This window comes from Sciurus vulgaris (assembly GCF_902686455.1).
Source record: "Sciurus vulgaris genome assembly, chromosome: 8".
Lineage (NCBI taxonomy): Eukaryota > Metazoa > Chordata > Mammalia > Rodentia > Sciuridae > Sciurus > Sciurus vulgaris.
The window spans coordinates 3,125,670-3,147,268 of record NC_136468.1 but is presented as its reverse complement, the minus strand read 5'-3'; the positions used below and the strand labels follow the sequence as shown (position 1 = coordinate 3,147,268).

The window sequence follows — 21,599 nt, the reverse complement described above, 5'->3', positions numbered from 1 at the left end:
GGGTGTTTTAAGCCTGTTTTGTGTATTAGTTCCCCAAAAGTGACAAAACCATCACGTGTTTACACAGAGGACACGCTTTTATGGAAATAACTACACTTCGCAAAACAAAAAGTTGCATTGCTTAGTGTTTTTGTACCTCTCTCTCCGGGGCAGCTGGCAGCTCTTCTGTTTCCACACGCCATCTGCTGGGATAGGCTATTTTGGTTTAAGTTGTGAAGAAACTCCAGCCTCACACAGATACATGACTGAGAAATGGAAGAGTCTTTCAATAGACTTCTGAGACAATTTTAGATATTTTCTGGGATGCTATATTTGAACTCAGTAGGTGGTGATTCCTCCAGTGTCTATACGGTGTGGAGTGTGAGATCCCCTGTGCACTTTTTGTGCTGTTAAAGTCCAGCCTGTTTTACCCTCTGAAATGCACCTTATTCTCCATTTTGTGGCATCAGGCTGTGGCCGTTTGGATAATATTAGCTTACTAAATTATCCAGCTCTTCCAGATATTGACACATTTCATAACACAGTGTCAAAAAATCACATTTGTTAGTATCACCATCCATTTCATCAGATGGCTTTTAAAATATTGGGAAGGTGTCAAGCTCACAGTGGTGGATATGCGTTTCTTAAAGTTGAAATTTTAGTGTGAGACTCAAATTTTGTTATGGACAATAATTGTTTGTTTTGGTTCTGGGGATATAAACCAGGGGTGTTGTACCACAGACCTACAGCCCCAGTCCTTTTTATTAATTTATTTATTTTAATTTTTTTTTTTTTTTTTTTTTTTTTTTTTTGACAGGTCTCTCTAAGTTGACTAGGCTGGCCTTGAACTTGTGATCCTCCTGCCTCAGCCTCCTGAGTAAGCAGAATTACAGGCATGTGCCACTGTGCTTTGTTGGGCCACAAATATTGTCAGTTGTTTCCCTTAAAGTGAAGGCTCACTTTATTTAGTAGAAAATATCTGCCCCAAACCTAAGCCTGAACAAGGGTGGCTTTTCCGTGGAGCGAGGTTTCCAGTAGGATTGGTGTCTCTTGAAAAGCTGCTGGTTTGCCTTGAAACATATGCATCCACCAACAAGCGTCTTCCTTCAGTGAGTGTGGGGACTGCTGGCTGCACTTTCCAATTTGATACACAGAGTATCATGAAGGGCATTCAAACATCAGGACTGAACACAACTCACGACTTTATTGCGTCCCTAAGGACCTTCGTAAGTGAAGTTGGCCGCTGGCCGTTTGGACCTGAGGGCAGGGTGGTGAAGTGTGCCGGTGTGTGCTGGCCAGGTGCCTGCCCTGAGCAGCTGCAGCAGAGGCGGAGTCAGCAGGTGTGCGTCCTCAGGGAGGGAAGCAGCCGAGACCTTAGTACAGTTGTGAAAGTGGTTTCACCCTTGCAGACCCCCTGGAAGGCTTGGGGACACCTGGGTTTGGGCCACCCTTTGGAAAGCATGGAGATGCAGGAGCCCGGGTCCTTCAGATGAGTCTGGCCGAGGGGGAGCGTCATGAGGCCCCGCAGCAGGAGCACTCGACTCTCCATGGCCTGTTCCCGGCAACTTGGACCCACTTGCTTGCTTTTCCTCTGGGGATTGGACCTCCCAGAGGCCAGGCAAGTGCTCTACCTTGCTGCGCCCCAGCCCTTGACTCTCCTTTTTGATGGGAACGAAAAACAGCACCAAAGCCTGTGCTGCTTCACTCCTGCAGATGTGCCCATGCAGTCACCCTGCTCAGCCTGCACAGCTGCGGTGACACTCAGGAAGTTTGTGGTAGATCTCAGGCATCTGTCAGGTCCATCCCGTCTTTGCAGGGACCAAATGGTGGACGAGGAATGCCTAAGACAGGGAGGCATGACCTTCGCCATCTCCCCTAGATTCTCCTCAGCAGCTTGTTTTTCTTTACTATCTTGGCTCCCGGACTGGGGGAGGTTTTGGAGACTCCCCCTTGGCTTCCCTCTGTATTAAATAGCTTTTACCGCGCAGGTCAGGACACCGATGTGGGGTTCTGCAGATGACCACGATATGCATTCCAGTGGTAACCTTGGGGGCGTGGGGGGTCCAAGGCCTGTGAACCCACCGCGAGCCAGGAGGCTCTGTTTACTAGCTGGCCTCTCCCTGCTTCTCCGGGAGGGCCAGAGTGGGCTCCCGAGCTTGAGCGTCGATGCAGACTCTGTGCCCAGCGGTCCTCAGGAGGTTTGGGTATTTCCTTTCTAGAGGCACAGTCACCCGTGCATGTAGCCGTAGGCTCTTTGAAGAGAGCGACTGAGGCCATTTCTACTGAAGACTCTTGTTCCTGTGTTGCAGGGTCATTCCTCACAAGCACCTGGCCCGCCTTCAGCCCAAGAAGTGCTTCGGGTGTGACGACTGGGCAGGGGACTGTGGCTTCATTATTTGGCTACTCATCGTCAGCTTCTCGGCCATCCGTCCCTAATTCATTTGAGGTGCCTGAATGAAGCGGTTCTCCAGAGTGCCCACACATAGAACTTAGGACCACTGGCCTCTTCTGGCTGCCCCTTGACCCCGTTGCAATAATTATGGGAGGAGTGCCTCATCATCCTCCAGTGACCATTTCCAAAACGCCTCCTAATCTAATTCCCATAAGACTTCAGTAATGACCTGGTGTCTACCCTCTCTGGATATTCTGCCTTGATCGGAGCAACCAGGCTTTAGAAAAAGGAGCAGCGCCGCTCTGATGACCACAGGGAGGCTAGTTTATGTGTTACTGCACTTCTGCTGTGAGCTCTCACTCGTTCCTACCTTAAAAGTGCAAACACTGGTTTGCTCAGGAGATAATTTTATGATAATTCTTATATGACCAAATGTTGGTGGGTGTAGTAAGAAAACAACAATAAAGAAGTTTTATGACTTCGGAAGTGAATTATCCAACATAATGGATTGCCTGCAGCTTGGACAGGTCAAATAGTTCTTACTCAAAAAAGAGCTGCGGGTCGGGCCCGTGGTGTGCATCTGTGATCCCAGCTACTCAGGAGGCTGAGGCAGGGGGATCATGAGCTCAAGCCCAAGCCCAGCACAACTCCATCCCCAAAAAACAGCCCACCAGCCAAGAACCAACCAACACAGAGCCCTGCCTAGACCCAGGGAGGTTTGGCATTAGGGTCCAATTACGCCTCAAGCTGAAAGAATGCCACAGGGCATCGATTGTCCCTAAGCCTGCTGCAGATAATGGCCCTCAGCCCTTGCTACATTTTCACTTTAACCAAGCCTACATGTATGGTCCTACGTTCCTGCTGGAACCAGCGAATACTGTGTAGAGAATGGTCTCCAAACTGTAGATCAAGTGTGTGAGTCAATCTACGGGGCATGAGTTGACAATTTCCATTAGTTTTTTATCCTTTGAAAAGGAAGGATTGTGTACTTTGTTAGGATCTAGTCACTGGGTCACCAGCAGACTCAGTCTGTGTGGGGCACTCGCTCCTCAGACACCACAGCTGGGGGCGGGGTCTCCCAGGTCGCAGCGGCATCCTTGCTCCTTAAACTTTGGCAGAGGGACTGACCTGTGGTTGCTGTGTATGTTTAAATAGCCTAAATGGATAAGAAAATGGGCCTTTCCTACACGTGTGGGGGCAAGCAACTTTTCAAAGTGTGTGGCGCACTCTTCAGTTGCAGCCTGCGTGCGTGCCAGTCATTCCAGCCACACAGGTTTCACCTGCCTCTTGGTAACAGCAAGTCTGGGTTTTCCTGGCCTCTGTTATGCACATGGAGAAGGTGAACTTTAGAAATGGCCTTTCTGGCCATTTCTATATTTTATCACATTTGAAAAAGCTGGTTGGGAATGCTCAAGAATTCTGTGCATTGCTCTGATCTTTCTCTTGTCGTTTCTGTAACTGGCCTTTTGGGGTGGCCATGGACAGATCTGTGCTTCTCTGAATTGTATGTTGAATCCTTACCCCCGGGTGATCATATGTGGAGAGAAGGTGTTTCAGAGGTAAGAAGGTTTCACGAGGTCATAAGGGTGGATACCTAATCCAACAGGACTGTGGCCTATCTCCTTTCTCTCTGCCACGTGAGGACACAGGGAGAAAGTGGCCATGTCCGCCAGAAAAGAGCCTTCACCAGACCCTGACATGCTGGAGCCTGTCTTGGATTTTCAGTCTCCAGAACTGTGAGAAAATAAATCTCTGTTGTTTAAGCCACCGGGTCTATTTGCTGTTGTTTATGGCAGCCTGCTCTGGCACATGAGGGTTAATCTTGCAGCTGTGGTGACAACCTGATTATTAATACAGTAAAACACAGAAGCAGAGCTTGGTCTTGAAGTGACTATCAGGTTCAAATATCCTTTGATTTGGGGCAAGTCACTTTATCTCCAAGGCACACTTTCCCCAATTATAAAATAAGGCTAATAATAACCCACAACAATTTTGAGGTATAATCATGCAGGGACACTTATTTAATGCCTGGTTTATTATGAAGATTTTATATAATTAGAGCAAATATTAAAGGCTTGGTGATTTCATAAAATTGTGATGGTTAGTGTGGGTGGGAAAAGTCTGGCCCATAATATTCTTGCAAGAGGGATAAAATCAGGTTGTGTTGTGCATTGCCCACTTTTCTTCTTATTTTCAAATTTGTAGCTTGAGAATCAGCTCCAATTTGAATGAATAGATCCACACTGTCCCATTGTGGAACAATGAATGGAAAATGGGCATTTTCCTATATGCCTTTGATGTGGCCTGATCACAAACTTTCAGTAGCCTCAGTAGATAGCTGAGCTTGCCCTCTGATGATTGCCAGGGTGACAAACTGCACTGTATAAGGAGCAGGCTTTGGCTGATGTCCCAAGGTTTGTTAAGGTCGGTCACCCCACCCAGCCTGGTGCCTCACTGCATCATCTGGCAGAAAGGGTTTGGTTGGGTTGTGTGTTTGTCTGCTGGGACTGCCATAGCCAAATGTCACAAACTGGGTGGCTCCAACACAAGGGATGTCTTTGCTCATGCTTCTGGCCCAAAGTCCAAGAGCCAGGAGTCAGCAGGGCTTGTTTCTTCTGAGTCCTCCCTCCTTGGCCTGCAGAGGGCCAACTTCTGCTGTACTCTCACTTGGCATTCCCTCTGCACACTCAGCCCTGGTGCCACCTTGTGTGTCCAAATATCCTTTTTAAGTAAACACATTAGTCAGATTGTGTGAGGGTCCACCTGCTGCATCTGTCTCTCACCACTCCAACACTTGACACGGTTCTGTTGAAAGATCATCCTCCCTCTTGGGGGCCATAGGCATGGAATATCTCCATGTGCAGTTGCTTTTTTTTGGGGGGGGGGGTATATTCAAAATAAATTTATGAACACATAGACATGTAGGTAGATTTTTTTTTTTCTTAAAAACATGTGTTACACATTCTATCCCCCCTTTGTGAAACTCCTCCTGTTCTTTACTCCCATTTCGGAAGGACCAGGTTCACTGTGATCCCTCAGGGTATTAAAGATGCATAGTCAAGAAATAATTTAGGTTCTATGTGATCTGAAATTGAAAGACACCCCTGAGTTGAAAACTCAACTGTAATAGCATGCATCTGGGCAAGAGACTCTGCATGCGCTGCAGCAGCCTTTGAGGTCTAGCATGGAAGCTGGCGCACCCCACCGCAGAGGAAGCTTGGTACCTCACTAGGAGGGAGCTGGTGCAGCCCAGTCACCAGCACTTCACAGGCGGTGCAGGGGAGCATGGATTTGCAGTGCTTGTCTGGTTTCTTGGTGACTTGTCTGCGCTGGCGGACTCCATGAGGTCAACATGGTGTTGATATGCTTTTTTTTTTTTTTATTCTGTTATTTTTTCCCTTCCCCCCACCCCGCAGTTGCTTTTAATACTAATCATCAATATATCCTTAGATTCAGATTATAGAGAATACTGGGGAGATTTCATGGTGCTGGGACACAAAATAACATAAAGTTTAATATTAATGCTTAGATGAAATCATAAATGAGCAATTATGATTTGCTCAAATTTGTAAGGAGCCTGTGATTTCTTTAGTATACAAATTCTCTAAAAGTTATATATAGTTATATGAGAGTGTATTCCTCTGAGCTTTGATGTGGTGTTTGGTCTTCATTGCTTTCTTAGTGTTTATGATTAAGTTTAATAAACTTAATAAAAAATAAATAGGTTAATCATAAGTACAATGTGTATTCTTCCTATGTCTAGTTCTTTGAAGATCAAAATAGAGTTTTAGTCCACCATTGAGTACGTGAAATAGGATAAATATTAACTATAAGCTGATTCCTCTATTCTCTGTTAGTAATAACAAAAACATTCCACTGTTAACAACTAACATTAGAGTTCTTGGAAGGGTAACTTCTATAGAAACTTAATGACGTATTCTTTCAGGGAGATTAAGACTAAACAGGGCATGGTGCCCTCTACCTTGCTGGGAACTGGAACTGGGTTTTTTTTTTTTTTTAAATTTAACCTACCATACAGTAAAAACATGTTTCTTGAATAAGATCATTAATTATACTCAAATATTTTTTACTTAACATTTCCTTGTATTAACCATAAATGATGTAATCAATACCAAAGAAAAAACAGAAAAAGATTCTGTGAACAATAAAGATTCGTCTCTGTGTGCTGTTTCTCCACCGCACTGACGCCTCCCATCCACCTAGGACCTCCGACCGCTGCTAGGGCTGGACCCTGGCATCCACCCTAATGGCTCCATTTTTACTTAGCTACCTCCTTAAAGAGCCCATTTCCAAATACAGTCACATTCTGCTGTTCTTGGGGCTAGGACTTCAGTGTATGATTTCAGGAGGTCAGAGGCATGTTCACCCACAATAGGTGGTAATCCAGAAAGTTCTGTTCCTTGATGCTGCCTTTTAAGATTTTCCTCAACCAAAATCAGGTCCATGCTTTAAGATGGAAAGTTGTGATGTTCTGATTTCCCATTTGTATCTGTGTGTGACACACCAGATTTTCAGGGCAGAATCTCTTCTTCTGGAGAGACTTTGTTGGCTCTCTTCTTCACGGGGACACTCTGTTCAGTTCCCACCTTCATGCCACTCTGAGTCCCCAGCTATCCCAGCTTGGACCGCAGCTCACTTAAGTACCCCTTCAGAGGCCGCTCCCCTCTGTCCCCACACTGCCTTTCAAGATCTAAATGGAGAGCAGCACCAAGGCTGGCCTCCTGGGCAGGCAGCACATCCTTTCCTCCAGGTCACCGACCCTGAACCCAGATGCAGAATTGTTTAGGGAACTTTTCCAAAGGATATTTATAATTTACAACTCATCTCAGTGGGATTTATGACCCCAAGAAGGTGACGAACTCTGAGTGAGCACAAGCCTGCTCCTTGGTTGCAGCCACACACTGCAGCATTGCACGAAGCAGCCTCATTAAGTCACTTCAAAGGGTGTTTGGTGAAGCAGCCCCAGGAATACTCCTGTTTTTAATGAATAATATTTTCACCAACCTTTCCTTGGAGTATCCTCCCCAACTGGAGGAGTTCCTGTGTCCTCAGTGCGTTCTCTTGAGGCTTTACTCTGTTACAAGCGAAATCTTAGAAAAAAAGTATTTTTCATTTTGAAATAGTTTAAAAGCTTCTGACCAAGGTTACTTGTAAATGTATGAGATTTCATAAAACTCTTCAAGTGCAATTTTTAAAATGTTTAATGCCAGTGGCTGTCCTTTCTGTCATGTGAATTTCATCCTCTTCATCTTGCTGGATCACACATATCTCTGTGAGGTGCTTTAAGCCAGCCTCCTGGGCGCTCCTCGGTGCTTGTGTGGTTGTCTACAGGTGCAGGTGCGGGAAGAGTGCAATGGAGCTTATGTAACCACGCCGTCCACCTTTCCCCTTCACAGCGGCGAGTGCAGCAGAGCCCCCCAGGGACACGGTAGATTAAAGGAAGGAGGTGAAGCATTGCAGCCCCTATACCTCTGTCACCTCTGGAAACAGCAGAAAATGTCACCTTTCCTTCTCTCCTTTAAAGAAAACCACTCTTTAAGGAAATGACTGGGTGTTGTGTGAGAAAGAAGCGATCCTGTACTGCGATCGGAGGAGGAAGTCATCCCAGACGCCTCACTCAGGGCTGGCACTCGGTCACGAGCACCCACGGGAAGCCGAGCGGCGGCTCAGGTCTCCAGACCTCCTCCGGAGGGACGTGTGCGGGAGTGGCCCGAGGACCGGTTCAGGAAAGTTCCTTGGCCAACTCGTTCCCCACAGGGGGACCCATTCACACAAGAGCGACAGGACCGTGGACAGCGCCGACCGGCGCGCTCGGGCGAGGGAGGCGGCGGCACCGCGGACAGCGCCGAACCCGGGCGGCGGGGAGAGCGCGGTGGGCCGGCACCGCGGACAGCGCCAAAGCTGCGGCGCGCGCGGGGAGCGGGCTCATCAGCTGACGTCTGACGTAGGGCTGGATCCCCACCTTGATAAGCAGGTCGGTGGGCGCGCCGGTGTTCGCTCTCTGAGCCGCAGCCCCGGATGGGGTTGCCGGGGACGGGGACGCGGCAGAAGGCAGTCCCAGAGAGCAGGCGCCTGCGGCTTCCCCCGGACGCGGCGGAGGCTGCGGGCTCGACCAGCACTGGGAGAGCTTCTGCGCTGACGCACCAGCGCGCTCCTGGCACCCACACGCCGCGGGGCCGACCCGGGAGATGCCGGGCTCCCAGCGGCCGGACCGCCGTCTCCGCGGAGGTGAGGAACCTGGGACAGGCGGCCTCTTAGGCTAAGCTCTTTGACCCTGCGCCCCAGCCTCCGAGGGCTTCGGATTCTGGAGCCTGCAGCCCAGCGCCCTCCTCTCCTAGACCATCTCTCCGGGACGCTCACTGGCAGGAGGCTGGGGTCAAATTCACAGGCGCTTTCGAAAGAGCTCGCCACTGCTTAGAGGTCGCAAGCGCCCACGTCGGCTCTGGGGGCAGTGGTCACCTTGAGTCCGCTAAACGCCCTTTGTGCAAGCACCTCGGGCAGGGATTCTGAAATGGATTTGCCTGTGAACTTAACCTCCTTTGCCCTTTCCACTCCCTCGTTTTTGGAGCCCAACCGCAGCCTTGGTGCGGAAGACCTGCGCCCCAGCCCGCCCCTCCTTTCCGTCTTCCGAGTGCTTGTTCTGACCTTGCTAGGCTTTCTGGTGGTGGCCACGTTCGCCTGGAACCTGCTGGTGCTGGCGACCATTCTCCGTGTGCGCTCTTTCCACCGCGTGCCCCACAACCTGGTGGCGTCCATGGCCATCTCAGACGTGCTGGTGGCCGCGCTGGTCATGCCGCTGAGTCTGGTGCATGAGCTATCCGGGCGCCGCTGGCAGCTGGGCCGACGACTGTGCCAGCTGTGGATTGCCTGCGACGTGCTTTGCTGCACCGCCAGCATCTGGAACGTGGCGGCCATAGCCCTAGATCGCTACTGGTCCATCACACGCCACCTGGAGTACACGCTCCGCACCCGCAAGCGCGTCTCCAAAGTGATGATTGCGCTCACCTGGGCACTTTCTGCTGTCATCTCTCTGACCCCGCTGCTCTTCGGCTGGGGGGAGACGTATTCTGAACACAGCGAGGAGTGCCAGGTCAGCCGTGAGCCCTCCTACACCGTCTTCTCCACCGTGGGCGCCTTCTACTTACCGCTCTGCCTGGTGCTCTTCGTCTACTGGAAGATCTACAAGGCTTCCAAGTTCCGTGCGGGCTCCAGGAAGACCAACAGCGTCTCACCCGAACCTGAGGCTGTGGAGGTGGGTGCTGCAGTGACCCTTAAAAATACTTCACTTGCAACTGTGCAGGCTTTATCTCCCGCATCTCTCCCCACATGGTGCAGAAAAAGTCATTTCTTGGTTGGTAGGAGTATCCAGGGAAGAGAAATTGAACACCAGAGACTTCGGTGGCGCAGAGCTACTCATGTCATTTGTGGCTCTGCAGGGTTATTTTCTTACACATAGAACGAGGGGTTTGAGCTCCATCTTCTGCTTGATCCTCTTTGGCACGAGGACCATGTGGATACAAAACACCTTTCAGAACATCTGGAAAAGCTGGTGTCTGGGGTACACACTGGGGCAGTATCCTGGAAAAATCTGCAGCTTCCTGCACTGAGAGTTGGGATACTCTTGGGCAGGAAGGGAGCATGATTGGCAGGAGGATTGCTACACATCAGTCACAATAGCATAGGGTTTTGTCCCAGTCCTTTTTTCTTTGCAAATTATAGCAACTGACTTTGTAAATATGGCATCTCCTAGGCTACAAACTGTCATTGTAAGAATCCTTCCCTCCTGGTGTAAGATTAAAGATGTTGTTTACAATAGTCTCAGTGCCTGCATCTGCTGTCTGCTTCCATTGCTGTGTGGAGCTACTTTCTGGGTCTGTCCCCATGGGCCCATAAGGCTGCATGTGCAACGGAGGGCCACTTGTCTGCCTTCCTGATTGAGAGTAAAACTACAGGAGGAAATTAAAAACTAGGGCAGACAACTCCCCAGCTCCCTGTAAAGGCACTGACATTGTGACAACAACGAAGACTTTTCTCATCTTCTCCCCATGCTTGCTTTCCTGCCTCTGTTAATTCTTAATAATCTGACCCTGTGATTCAAGATTCCGAAGTTACAGGAAAACAGAATCCGCTGGAGGTGGAGACTGTGCTCAACACCCTTGCCCCTCTCCTTTGAACCTCACTTATGTATTTAAGTTAGATCAGAAATCTACCCGCCCCCATTTTCTGTTATTGGCTCCAGGACAACATATGCATTTAATTAAGTGTATTGAATGCACATTGTGGACATGATGCAACAAGTAAAAGAATGATATCAGCATTGTCTTTGCCCATGAAGAGTTTCGTCTAGTGAGGGAGATGGACAGCCCTCTTGAGCTTGGTAATATAGTTGCATTTCCTAGAGTCAATAACTAATTCTGTTAATACCCAGTCATTCGAACTTAGTGAGAACAAAGGTGTAGCTGGGGGAAGAAGGGAAGAACATTATTCTAAAAAAAGGAAAAAGGAAACAGAGGATATCCTGTCAAGGTGATATTACAAGGGTGATATTGCAACCCAGGAAATCCTGGACTGTCTGGACATTCTTGACAATCAAGACCTGGGCAGGTGTGCTAATGGCACCTCGAGTGTAGAGGCCAGGGCTGCTGCTGAGCATTGTGTGATGCGCAGACCAGCCCCCTCAACCAAGGACTCTTCAGACCAAAATGTCCATAGTGCCAAATTTTGGAAACTCTGATCTGTTGAATTTCTACCTGGTACAAGGAGTGCAGATGGGCGTAAATTCTAGAACTTGCACCAAAGAGCCTTGAGCCAGGTCCATGTGTGTGAATGCCACCCAAATTCCAGGCCAGGAGCCAGAGGACTGGCCACCTCTAAGGGCCCTCTTCACATGAATCTTCTTTTGCCAGGATGCTCATCCAGGCAAACGTAGTTTACAACTAACACCCGACACAGCTTTAGGAAGGAAAATCAATTGCAGTTCTAACTCGAGGCCTGTTGTGCAAGGACAGCAGAGCTGTCGTTTCCCTGATTTGATGGTGGGGAAGCAAAACCGTTATGATGTGTGTGCGTGCATGCACACACCCACACCTGCACACACCCTGAGCTCCCTTTCTTTTTCTCTGTCAGATCACTTTCGAAGACAGACCTCTTGGTTGTAAGACCTCTGCATGGTCCAGGGCTCTGCATATGATGCAGGGCTGCCTTAGTCCTCATGTCGAAGAGCTAATTACAAACCAGCCTTCCTGGCTGCTCTGGGATAATGGGTGTCAGAATTTCTAAATACAGTTCTACCGCCAGCTAGCTGTGTTACCTAGGAAAACCATGCCCATCTTCCCAGTTTCTTTATCTGCTGAGTTTTACTGACAGTTATGTTGAAGCCCTGACCTTGCGAGACACTGAGCTGGAAACTGTCACTCAGATGGACAGACTCTCCTTGCACAGGATAGGGGCCACTCCTGAAGCTCTGAAGGAAGATGACAGGCCCCCCTGAGCGGAGGGCAGAATGAGGCTCTGAAGTGGTGTGCTGGGAGGTGTGCAGCTCAGCTGGCCTGCCAGGTGCCAGTGTGCTGCCACCATCTGAGCAAGCAGCTGTTGTCTGGCTGTTTCTCCAGGGGTGCTTATTGAGTGCACCCTGGGGGGCTGACTTTTAGAAGTGCGGGGCTCACACCCGTAGGTTGGCTTGTAAAGGCACCTTCCCTGTGCTGAGCAGTCTGGGATTAGTGGAACAATTGAAAACTGGCCCTGGGTCCTCAGTCTCTTCCTCGGTCTATGGGAACATTCAGTTTTCAGTCCCCACTCTTGGTCCTCATGCAGCCAAAGCTTCAGGAGAGACCTGGAGGGCTGTTCAAGTTTTCACCCTTGTTGTCAGTTTTCCTTGAAGGTGAGGTTTCATCTGTGGAGAGCTGATGGTCAGATGGTGTATGGAGGGACAAGAGTGTAGCTCAGTGGTGGAGCATATGCCTAGCATGCAGAAGGCCCCAGCTTCGATCCCCAGCACCAGGGGCAGGGAGGATTGCACATCAATTAGCATGATCTTAATCTTCTTTAAGGGTCATTTGTTAAATCATCCATCAGGTCAGTGTTGTGCAGGAGCATTTGAAGTTCTGGACAAGTTCTGGACTCTGAGCAAACAAGTGTAACTAGAAGCATTAGAAGGAAGGACCAGAAGATCTCCTGAACTCTCCTAAGATTTCCAAGTTCTGCTCTGAAAGCAAGTCCCAAAGGTTTCAGGTGTGTTTCTATACAGCCTTTTCTTCTAGCTTAAATATTGATCATTTTCTTCTATATTAATCCGGGTACAGCATGAAGAATTAGCTTTGGTTGTCTAAAGGAAATTTAAGGTTAATTCCATTAACCATGACCATGTGGGTTAGGATACTGAAGCTGCTGTGGTAGTCTTAGAGCCTAGGCTGTATAATTTGCTATGTCACCAAAATAGGCTTTATACACCATGAATTTTTTTTAAATGAAAACCTAAATTTATGTAACTTCTACAAATGTGGTCGCTATAATTAGTAATCTTTTCACTGAAAAAGTTGAGTCCTCTGGAACTTTGTAAGGAGATACCGTCCACAGAGGTATTAGAGAGTAAACCTGGAATGGCCTAATTTGTGGCCCTGTTGAGCAGTTAACCTGGCTCCTGGGAAGACATTGAGAAGCTTGGTTTCAGCACAGGGTGAAGGCCCATGAGCTATGCAGGAGATCAACTTCATGTGATCAACTTAATGCAGTTGTAGATACATGGTCTGTGAGTACCACCCAGAAAGTCACCAGTTTCATGGTCATCTGCTTGCTTCAAGCCTCCCAGTCAGTCACCAGTGTCCATGCTTCTTAGAGGCCCTCTGGAGGACCTCAGTTTAGAACTACTTTAGGTGGCACCAAGTTATCCAGTAATTTACGTTATTCTTTTCAAAGAGTACCTGAAGATGCTTCTATAGCATGTTAAATAAGAGAATTATTCTCAATACACACAGTTGTTACTTTACTTTTTATCTTCTCTCTAGTTTGAATAAATTGATATGTCCTGGAAAGGGTCACTCTTCAGTTATGGAACAATTTGGCTTCTGCAAGAAATTGGGTTTTATAAGAGAGACAAGACTGCTTATTTTATATCAAACCTGGTTTTGTCCTTTTTGTTTTTAATAAAATATCCATCCATCCCCAAACAATAGTTAGTTGGAGTGTGGAACTACAGAAGCAAAGTTCTGATCGACACAAGGTCACTTCAATTTCAGAAGCACAATCAGAAGACTGTTTTCCAGTTGGCTGAGGATTATAGAGTTGCTGGGTCATGTTTGTTTGAGCACTGGTTGGTTCTAGGGAAGGGAAAGTCACTATTGCTCAACTCGTGGGAGTTGGGTCGTTTCAATTAGCAACTGGGGCTTATTACATGTGTTAACACGAGATTCGAAGGCCTACCATAAAGTGTTCTCAAGATGTGTTGACCACCTTCATTGATGCTGGCAATCGGCAGAGAGGCAAGGCCTTGGTTACTCAATTAAGTGGGGGCTTAGCATAGGCAGTCGTTCTACAGTTGTGACCTCACGGTGATCTGCGTAGAGCAGGCTCTTACATGTATAAAAGAAAAGTTCTTGACAACCTAGGAAGAATTCATCTGAATCCATGCACTCCATGCCAATTGATCTTTCTGTCTGTGGAGTCTCTCATCATAAGAGATTCTAGGACAGAGGGTCTAGTGATTTCTTGAGCTACACACAGTACGGGTGTCTCATGCCTCGACCAAAGGCAGTCTGCTCAATAGAGCTTGCAGCTTTCATCTGGATGCTGATCCCACCTGTCAGACTTGAGGGCATGTCACAGGGACGAAAGAAGTAGTCTTCTGTAATGACCTTGAAACACCAGCTGTAATTGGCACATAGGGTTCTTTAAGATTCTCACTGCTTGAATTTTTCTGTCAAACAAAGTTGACTTTCCCTCAAACCTTTAAAGAATTTATTATGTAGTCACAAATTTGTCTTTCATTACTTCCTTTTACCATCTGGTACAACCAATCATTTTGTTAAAGAAATTATTTCCTGTTCTTAACTTTTAAAAACTTATTACAAATTGATTTGTGACTTTGCTTTAGCTAACATTAAGAAGTTATGCTGGGGCTGGGGTTGTGGCTCAGTAGTACAGGGCTTGCCTCACATGCCTGGGGCACTGGGTTTGATCCTCAGCACCACATAAATTAATAAGATAAATAAAATAAAGGTATTATGTCCATCTACCACTAAAAAAAAAATCTAAAAAACTTATGCTGAATGATCTGCTGTTGAGTGGTCACTTCTCTCTTGGAGTCACTTTATTGGACAGATTTTAGATAACTGTCATTCTGCTTTTTAGCCAGTATAGGGGGTTGACCCTTTTAAGGGTCCATCTGCTGGAGTTTTATGTATAACACACACACACACACACACACACACACACACATCTTTATTTAGACCCCCAAGCCTCAGAAAATGGAGGCCAGAAAGTGGAGGATATCTTACCTCTTACTTTCTCAGGGTACCCGGAAATATGGAGCCTCATGTTGGGTATCTTCTAACTTAGCAATTTTCTCTTTCTTTCTTTCTTTCTTTCTTTCTTTCTTTCTTTCTTTCTTTCTTTCTTTCTTTCTTTCTTTCTTTCTTTCTTTTTCTCTTCCTTCCTTCCTTCTTTTCATTACTGGTGATTTCACCCAGGCTAGCTTTGAACTTGCAGTCCTCCTGTCTCCACCACACCTGGCTATTTCTTCTTATTAAATCTCCTTACTCAGGACTGAGTCCTTTATAGGAAGACAAGACCACACTTCAGTGATTGGGTTTCTACAAGAACACTGCTCAAAGTTTTCTGAAGTCTGTTTTCGTTGTTTACTTGCTTTATAGTGTTCACCTTCATTCCATCTTCCCTTGAAAGAAAAGCTCCTGCAATTGCCTTATGTAATGTGTTCCCCCTCCAGTCTAAATTTTCACAACTGGATTACATAATTCTCTTTTCTGTCCTATTTGTAAATATTTTCCTCATCTGAGGAGATTTCATTTAATTGAACTGGTTGGTATAGATCTGGACAATAGCAATTTTGTTTGATATTCTAACAAAATTTAAAATTCTGTAGCACATTTTTGCTCTTCTCTCAGAAGTTTAGGAAAATTCTTCCTTTTATCTCTTAACTTAGCGCTAGACCAGGGTTTTAAATTTACATTTTATAAATCTAACTTTCTGTCTGGCATTTTTACAATGCGATTGTGTTTTTCCTGAAGAAAGTGTAGTTCATTTTTGAAATCAGATAAAATCAAAGAGAAACTCAAGTGGGGGAGGGGGAGAGGTATGCTTTGGAGGGTCACAGATTTTTGAGGTTGTCTTAGAATTGTTTTAAGACCTCCAGGTATCAATTAAATAAGCTGACTGCTAGCTGGTTTGTCTCCGTATTTTTTTCAGAACCTCTCTTGAATATGTTAATTTATCTAGTTTCATTTGTCAGAAATTCCTAATAAGTAAAAAAAAAAAAAAATTCTGGTATTTGTCAAGAAAACGTGTGAGTTAGGGTGACAAGATAGTTTAAAATAGGAACAAGTTCTTAAGGAGAAGGCTGAGGCCAGCAGGGACAGACCAGGATGCACAGGAAAGACAGCTCTGTGGTTGCTCAGCAGTCCTCCGTGCTTGTGAACAGCATCCCAGATCTCTGACCAAATAGAGGCCGAGAGAGACCATACGATCACTGCCAACCAGCATGGAGCCGGAACACAAATTAAACACAGTGGCACACTCTCACAAATTTCCGGGATAGTACTGCTCTCCCCAACGTTTCATAGGAGACACAAAGCAAATTTCGCCATTGGTTTTTCACAAGTTGGCCAGTTATCTCATAGTCCTCCAATCAGAATTGACCCTCAGGTCTGCTTGAGTTGGGTTGGAAGCTTACCAGTCCTATGCCTTCTAGAATAATCCCTTTTATTGTCATCAGAAAAAGGCATTCCAAGACAACTGACATACTTAATCCAAGACTTTGTACATAAAGACAAACCATAGCAACACCCAAGCCAGCAGCAGTAGAGTGTGTTAGTAAATGGCATAATAATATTTGCTACCGGTACAACTTCATGACAAAAAGTCTAAAGCTGTATGCAACGGTCTAAGTCAATGACCTAGCGGAGACCTCTCAATGGGAGACTTAGTTACTTGATACAAAGACCTAGTTCTCATGACCTTGTGCAAGGACATACTTGGTTACAATCCCGAGGATAGCAAAGTACATTGAGCAGCAAGCCCAGGGGACTTGGAGGAACTCAGATCTCCAGATGGGTGCTTAACTACAGAGCTAAGGGCAGCTGGAGTTGGGGCCCAGTGAACGGACCTGTGGTCCGAGGATGCCACGGTCCTCAGGGGCCTCAGTGGAACCACCAGAACAGTGCAAGGCAGGCCGCCACACTCAGAGGCTGAGATGGAAAGACAGCTGATTGACGGCCTGGGAGAGTAAGAGAGCTCTACTCATCAGGCATAGGCCCCAGAGCAGAGAGGAATGCCCATCATCCAGCAGGGCAGGGTAGGGCTCAGGGCGTCACTGGGAGGAGCAGTGAACTGACGTCATCTGGACTGTGTGGTTGCTTGGGCTGTGGGTGCTCAGAGCTGCACTTTGCAGGGAGTCTGACCTGACTGGCTGGCTCTCAGATGGCAGGGCCAGCAATAAGGTTGTTAGCAGCTATGTTTTCCACAGAACTGAGTCGAAGAGGTTTACACAACTAACCAGTCTCTTGTTACCATAGCTGCAGATCAAGCCTTTCCTAAGTTTGTGGGAACATGTTTCTCACAGGGGATTTGGGGAGTCTTCCCTTAATCTGTAAGGCCATTACTGGTGTGAAATCCTGATTGCTCCATGGGGCTTCTGAGCCCCACCTTTCATTCTGACGACGGCCTGGTCCGCCCTGCACATCGCCTGAACCCACGTTCCAAGGCGAGTGTCTGTCTCTAACTTCGGCACCGCTCTGTATGGTGTCCTCCGACTCTGTAGTGCTAGTCAGGAGGTGGAACCGAACGGACTATAATATAAGGAAATATAAGAAGGAGGAAATATAAGAAGAGACCAGATTTGTGGTAAGACAGGAAATAATTATGTGGTACATACCATTTTGGAAATATAAGAGCCCTGACGCTTGTTAAGTACTTAGAGTGATTCACGGGGACTGTGATCTATGCTTGATTAGTGTTTTGTTACAATCACTGACGAGCCAAATGCAGAGAGCTGGAGTCCACAGTTCAGCAGGCCAGAGTGAGCAAGAAGAGCTGAAGGCATTAGAAACCAGAAAACCCTGAACAGCAAGATCCTTCTGACAGCTGGGTCCCAGGGCCCCAGGCAGCACTCCCAGTCAGGGACGCTCTTGCTTCTATAGGTGAGTGGCGTTGAATGTAGTACCAAAAACAGCCCCATAAAATGACCTGTGCCGCACACTGAGGTTGAAAATCCTGCACTTTCTTGAGAAATGCAGAGTTCTAGGACTAAAGCGTAAACCACTCCTGACATGGAGCAAAACTTGGGCCACCCAGCAGGACCACACCCTCTGTGCCCACTGGGAGAACTTCCTGGGGGCGGGAGAGTCTGACCAGGAGTATTTTTTTATTCCATTTTTGGACAATAGGGGAAAATGTTCTCTCTGATATTATTTTGAAGTTGAATTTTTTTAGGAAATTGGTAAGATTCTCTGTTTTTCTATTGCATGTGCATTTCTACAAATGAGTCCCTGGAGACCCATTCCCAGATGTGCATTAATAAGATCACAGGTGACTCTGGTTCTGTCTGGGGGTGAAAGCAGGGTACAGAAAGAGGGATTTTTCACTTCCTATCATATTTGTTGATAATGGTTACATTGCTATGAACTGGTTGTTCTGATATTTGCCTTCTTTTTAAGTGCATGACACTTGATGTTTTACTGTTTTTAATAAATGCCAGCAAGGCTATCATTCAAATTGAATAATGCATGCATGGACTACATTATTTTAACCACAGTGTTCTTATTTCCATCTCGGATATTCTAACTGACAGATCCGTCAGTGCCTTTCAGCTCCAATTTATAAATGTATTCATGCACTGGTTAAGTGGTTGGACTCAAACAGGCATATTTTCTGATAAGTCTGGTGCTGATAAGTTTGCATGTTGCTTAAGAACAAGCTCCTTTAAAATATACTAGAGCCACAGGATGGTGGATCTGGAAGAAGCATACTTACTCAGTTCAGTCTCACCTGCCAGAGAAGGATGGATTGACCTAGAACCTGCCCCTCAGTTAGTTGACTCAGTCAGTCTGCAAGTTCATCCATTCCCTGCACCTCCTTGGTGTTAGGGCCACCACCTCATCAGCCATTCAGTTCCTGTTCTCCTGAGAGCTGAGAATAGTCTGTCATGGAGAGAACTTTCTTTCCCAGGAATTCCGTTTCCTGGGAGAAGGAAGTGAGACCAGGGCCCACTTCTGCAAGAACCTTAGGCAGTCCAAGAGTTCGGAGTGTTTCTCACACACGTCGATGCCTGTGGGAGACGCCCGCTGCTGGTACGGGCACATCTGCATCACTCTGGCTCTGAGGCTCCTGCTCTCCCACCTGCTCTAAGATGCAGCAAAAGCCCAGCTCTGTCATCATGTTTCCAAGCCCCGAGTCAGGTCCCACAGGCCTTCGGGTTCCCACGCCTAAAACCCAGCACCTTCCCTTGGAGTGGATGCGTGGGGCCAGGCCCATCAGCACCTGGCCACACCTGGCGGGTGCAACAAAGTGCTCTTCACAAAGCTTCTGCTTGTGTCTTGTAGGTAAAGGACTCAGCACAGCAACCCCAGATGGTATTCACCGTCCGCCGAGCCACCGTCACCTTCCAGACAGAAGGGGACTCCTGGAGGGAACAGAAGGAGCAGAAGGCGGCCCTCATGGTGGGCATCCTCATCGGGGTGTTCGTGCTCTGCTGGATCCCCTTCTTCGTCACCGAGCTCGTCGGCCCCCTCTGCTCCTGGGATGTCCCTGCTGTCTGGAAGAGCATCTTCCTCTGGCTCGGCTACTCCAACTCCTTCTTCAACCCGCTCATCTACACGGCCTTCAACAAGAGCTACAGCAGCGCCTTCAGGAGCTTCTTCTCTAGGCAGCACTGAGGAGAGGCCCAGGAGAGGGGTGCTTCCACAGCCCTGGGGAAGAACCTGCCTCTCGTGCTTCCACGTCCCTGCCTGGCCACCACAGGGACCAGATCCGTCCTCCAGGTGTCCCAGGCCACTTCAGAACGTGGCAGTCTCGGTTCTGCACTGGCCTGGAGGGACAGGCCTCCGGGGCTCTGGTGCCCCCACCCAGCCCAGCGCCTCTGCCTCGCTCTGCACCAGCAGCCACAGCCTTGCCTGCCGAGTCCACTCCTTCTCCAGTCCACCCCAGTGAGGCTGTCGGCATCGACCCAGAGCAGTTGAAGGAGGCAGAGGAAAGGGAGGGGGCAGAGCAACATGGCCGGAGTGGAGCCAGAAGCCATCATGGGCATGGTGGGGAGAGCAGACCATGGACCTGGCTTCATGGAGCTCCCCACTCCAGGGCTCTGCTCTGTGCGCTTTACCAGGAACTGAGATGGATCTGTAATTGCTGCTTTGTTGGCTTGTCAATTCCTGCCAGGAGGTCAATCCCAGTAAGCAAAGAAGAAGACGGAACCATGGCCACACGTGGCCCCCATCCTCCACAGAGCAGCAGTCCAACTGGCTAGGCAGGACAAGGTGCCACGGCATCCATGACCATTGAAGACCTTGGCCATACCCACATCTCCAGAGCCAAAGGAACTAGAAAAACACCCTGAACAATTTGAAGAGAGAGTGGACACTGTCTTTCCAGAATAGTGTGTGTGCTGATCTCTCACCAAGAGCAGAGGATTGTCCCTCATCCCTGGGGACCTTCAGGCCAGAGGAGTTTGTCACCATCTCAGGATACTTGGTTCCCAGCAAAATCCCCATCGATTGACTTGTAGTGTCTCCAATGACCATAGCCACTGATGTGCGCAGATGATCATGATTTAAATCACAGATCTATGATAGGATTCCTTCTTATAATGATTGAGAAGTCATCTGCTGAGGAGTCCCTGGCTAGTGAACTGACCCTTGGGAGGGGAGGTGATGGGTTCTTGTAATTATCTTCAGTCAGACAAAAATGTGCTTCTACAATTGGCCAAAGTGTCGCTACTTCATCCTCAAGGGTTTTGACTTTAAGTGAATCAGAAGTTCCCCAAGACCCAGGACGCTCTGTCCAGGAGCAATGGCCTGAAGTGACTGCATCTTATGCCAGGGGTCTCAATCTGAGCCACTGTTCTCACATCACTGCCCAGGCTGACAGCAAATTAGGCTTCCTCCTCATCCCCAAGAAGAACAGTGCACAGATCCATGAGTGGTTTCTTACAACATGGTTTTGCTAAAGGTAATTGTTAAGTATGTATGGGCTTTTTACCTTGCTCAAAACTGATAGAACACATTAAAGATTGTCTTGCTGAGTCTGAACCCTGTGAAAATGCTTGTAAAATGTTCTAAGTCGTGTAAATTCTGAACTGTTTTCTTAACTAACCAAGGCTCTGTAGTTAGGAGCCCTTGGTGTGATGAATCTTAAGAACAAAAAGCAAGTAGGAGCATGATTGTTTCTTTTCTGACCTTCTTTGAACTCTAGGTATAAATAAACTGACTTGTTGGTGTCAACCAGATTCTGTGCTAAACATGCCCCTAAGTTGTTGTATTTCATCCTGTCAGTCCAAAGGACTCTGGCCTCTCCAGATTGCCCCGTCATAGCATGTGGGGACATTACCCACATCAAGTCAAAATTAAAGAACAATAAACCTTGCACAAAACTTTAGAATGTCCTGTTCTGTGCATAAGTTTAAAAGTTGTGTTTTACAAGGCTCTCTGAATTATTATAGCATACATTATAATATATTATATTACTATATTATATTGTATAGAATAAACTGTATCAATTAAGCTTTCCAAAACAGGAAGTGGATGATGATTTCTTTGTGTTTTAAGTTGAAGTTTCTTCTCCCATTTACTGTGAAGCCCGTCATTGGCAGGGGGCATGTCAGTCACTGGGCGCCATGACTGTGAAGCTGAAGGCAGGCGCCTTGGCTGTGCCTGGCAGGAGGTAGATTCATGGAGGGATTTGCCTGACATGTCCCTTGAGTTCCCTTGCTTCTGTATATATCTCACACTACTGAACCTGCAACTACTGAAAAGCACAGAGCACTCAT

At 47.4% G+C, this 21,599-nt stretch overlaps 1 protein-coding gene across 1 annotated transcript; it reads left to right on the top strand.

The window, feature by feature from the left end:
* The first annotated feature begins 6,561 nt into the window (after positions 1-6,561).
* HTR5A (5-hydroxytryptamine receptor 5A) lies at positions 6,562-21,329 on the top strand. The gene is made up of 2 exons (XM_079150881.1): positions 6,562-9,644; positions 19,162-21,329. Exons 1-2 carry the CDS (start codon positions 8,904-8,906, stop codon positions 19,492-19,494), a joined length of 1,074 nt encoding a protein of 357 aa, XP_079007007.1. The 5' UTR covers positions 6,562-8,903; the 3' UTR covers positions 19,495-21,329.
* The last annotated feature ends 270 nt before the right edge of the window (positions 21,330-21,599 follow it).

Coding starts and splice junctions, on each gene's coding strand:
- HTR5A (XM_079150881.1), top strand. CDS start 8,904: ATGGATTTGCCTGTGAACTTAACCTCCTTTGCCCTTTCCACTCCCTCG. Junction 9,645..19,161: donor CCGAACCTGAGGCTGTGGAG/GTGGGTGCTGCA, acceptor TGTGTCTTGTAG/GTAAAGGACTCAGCACAGCA.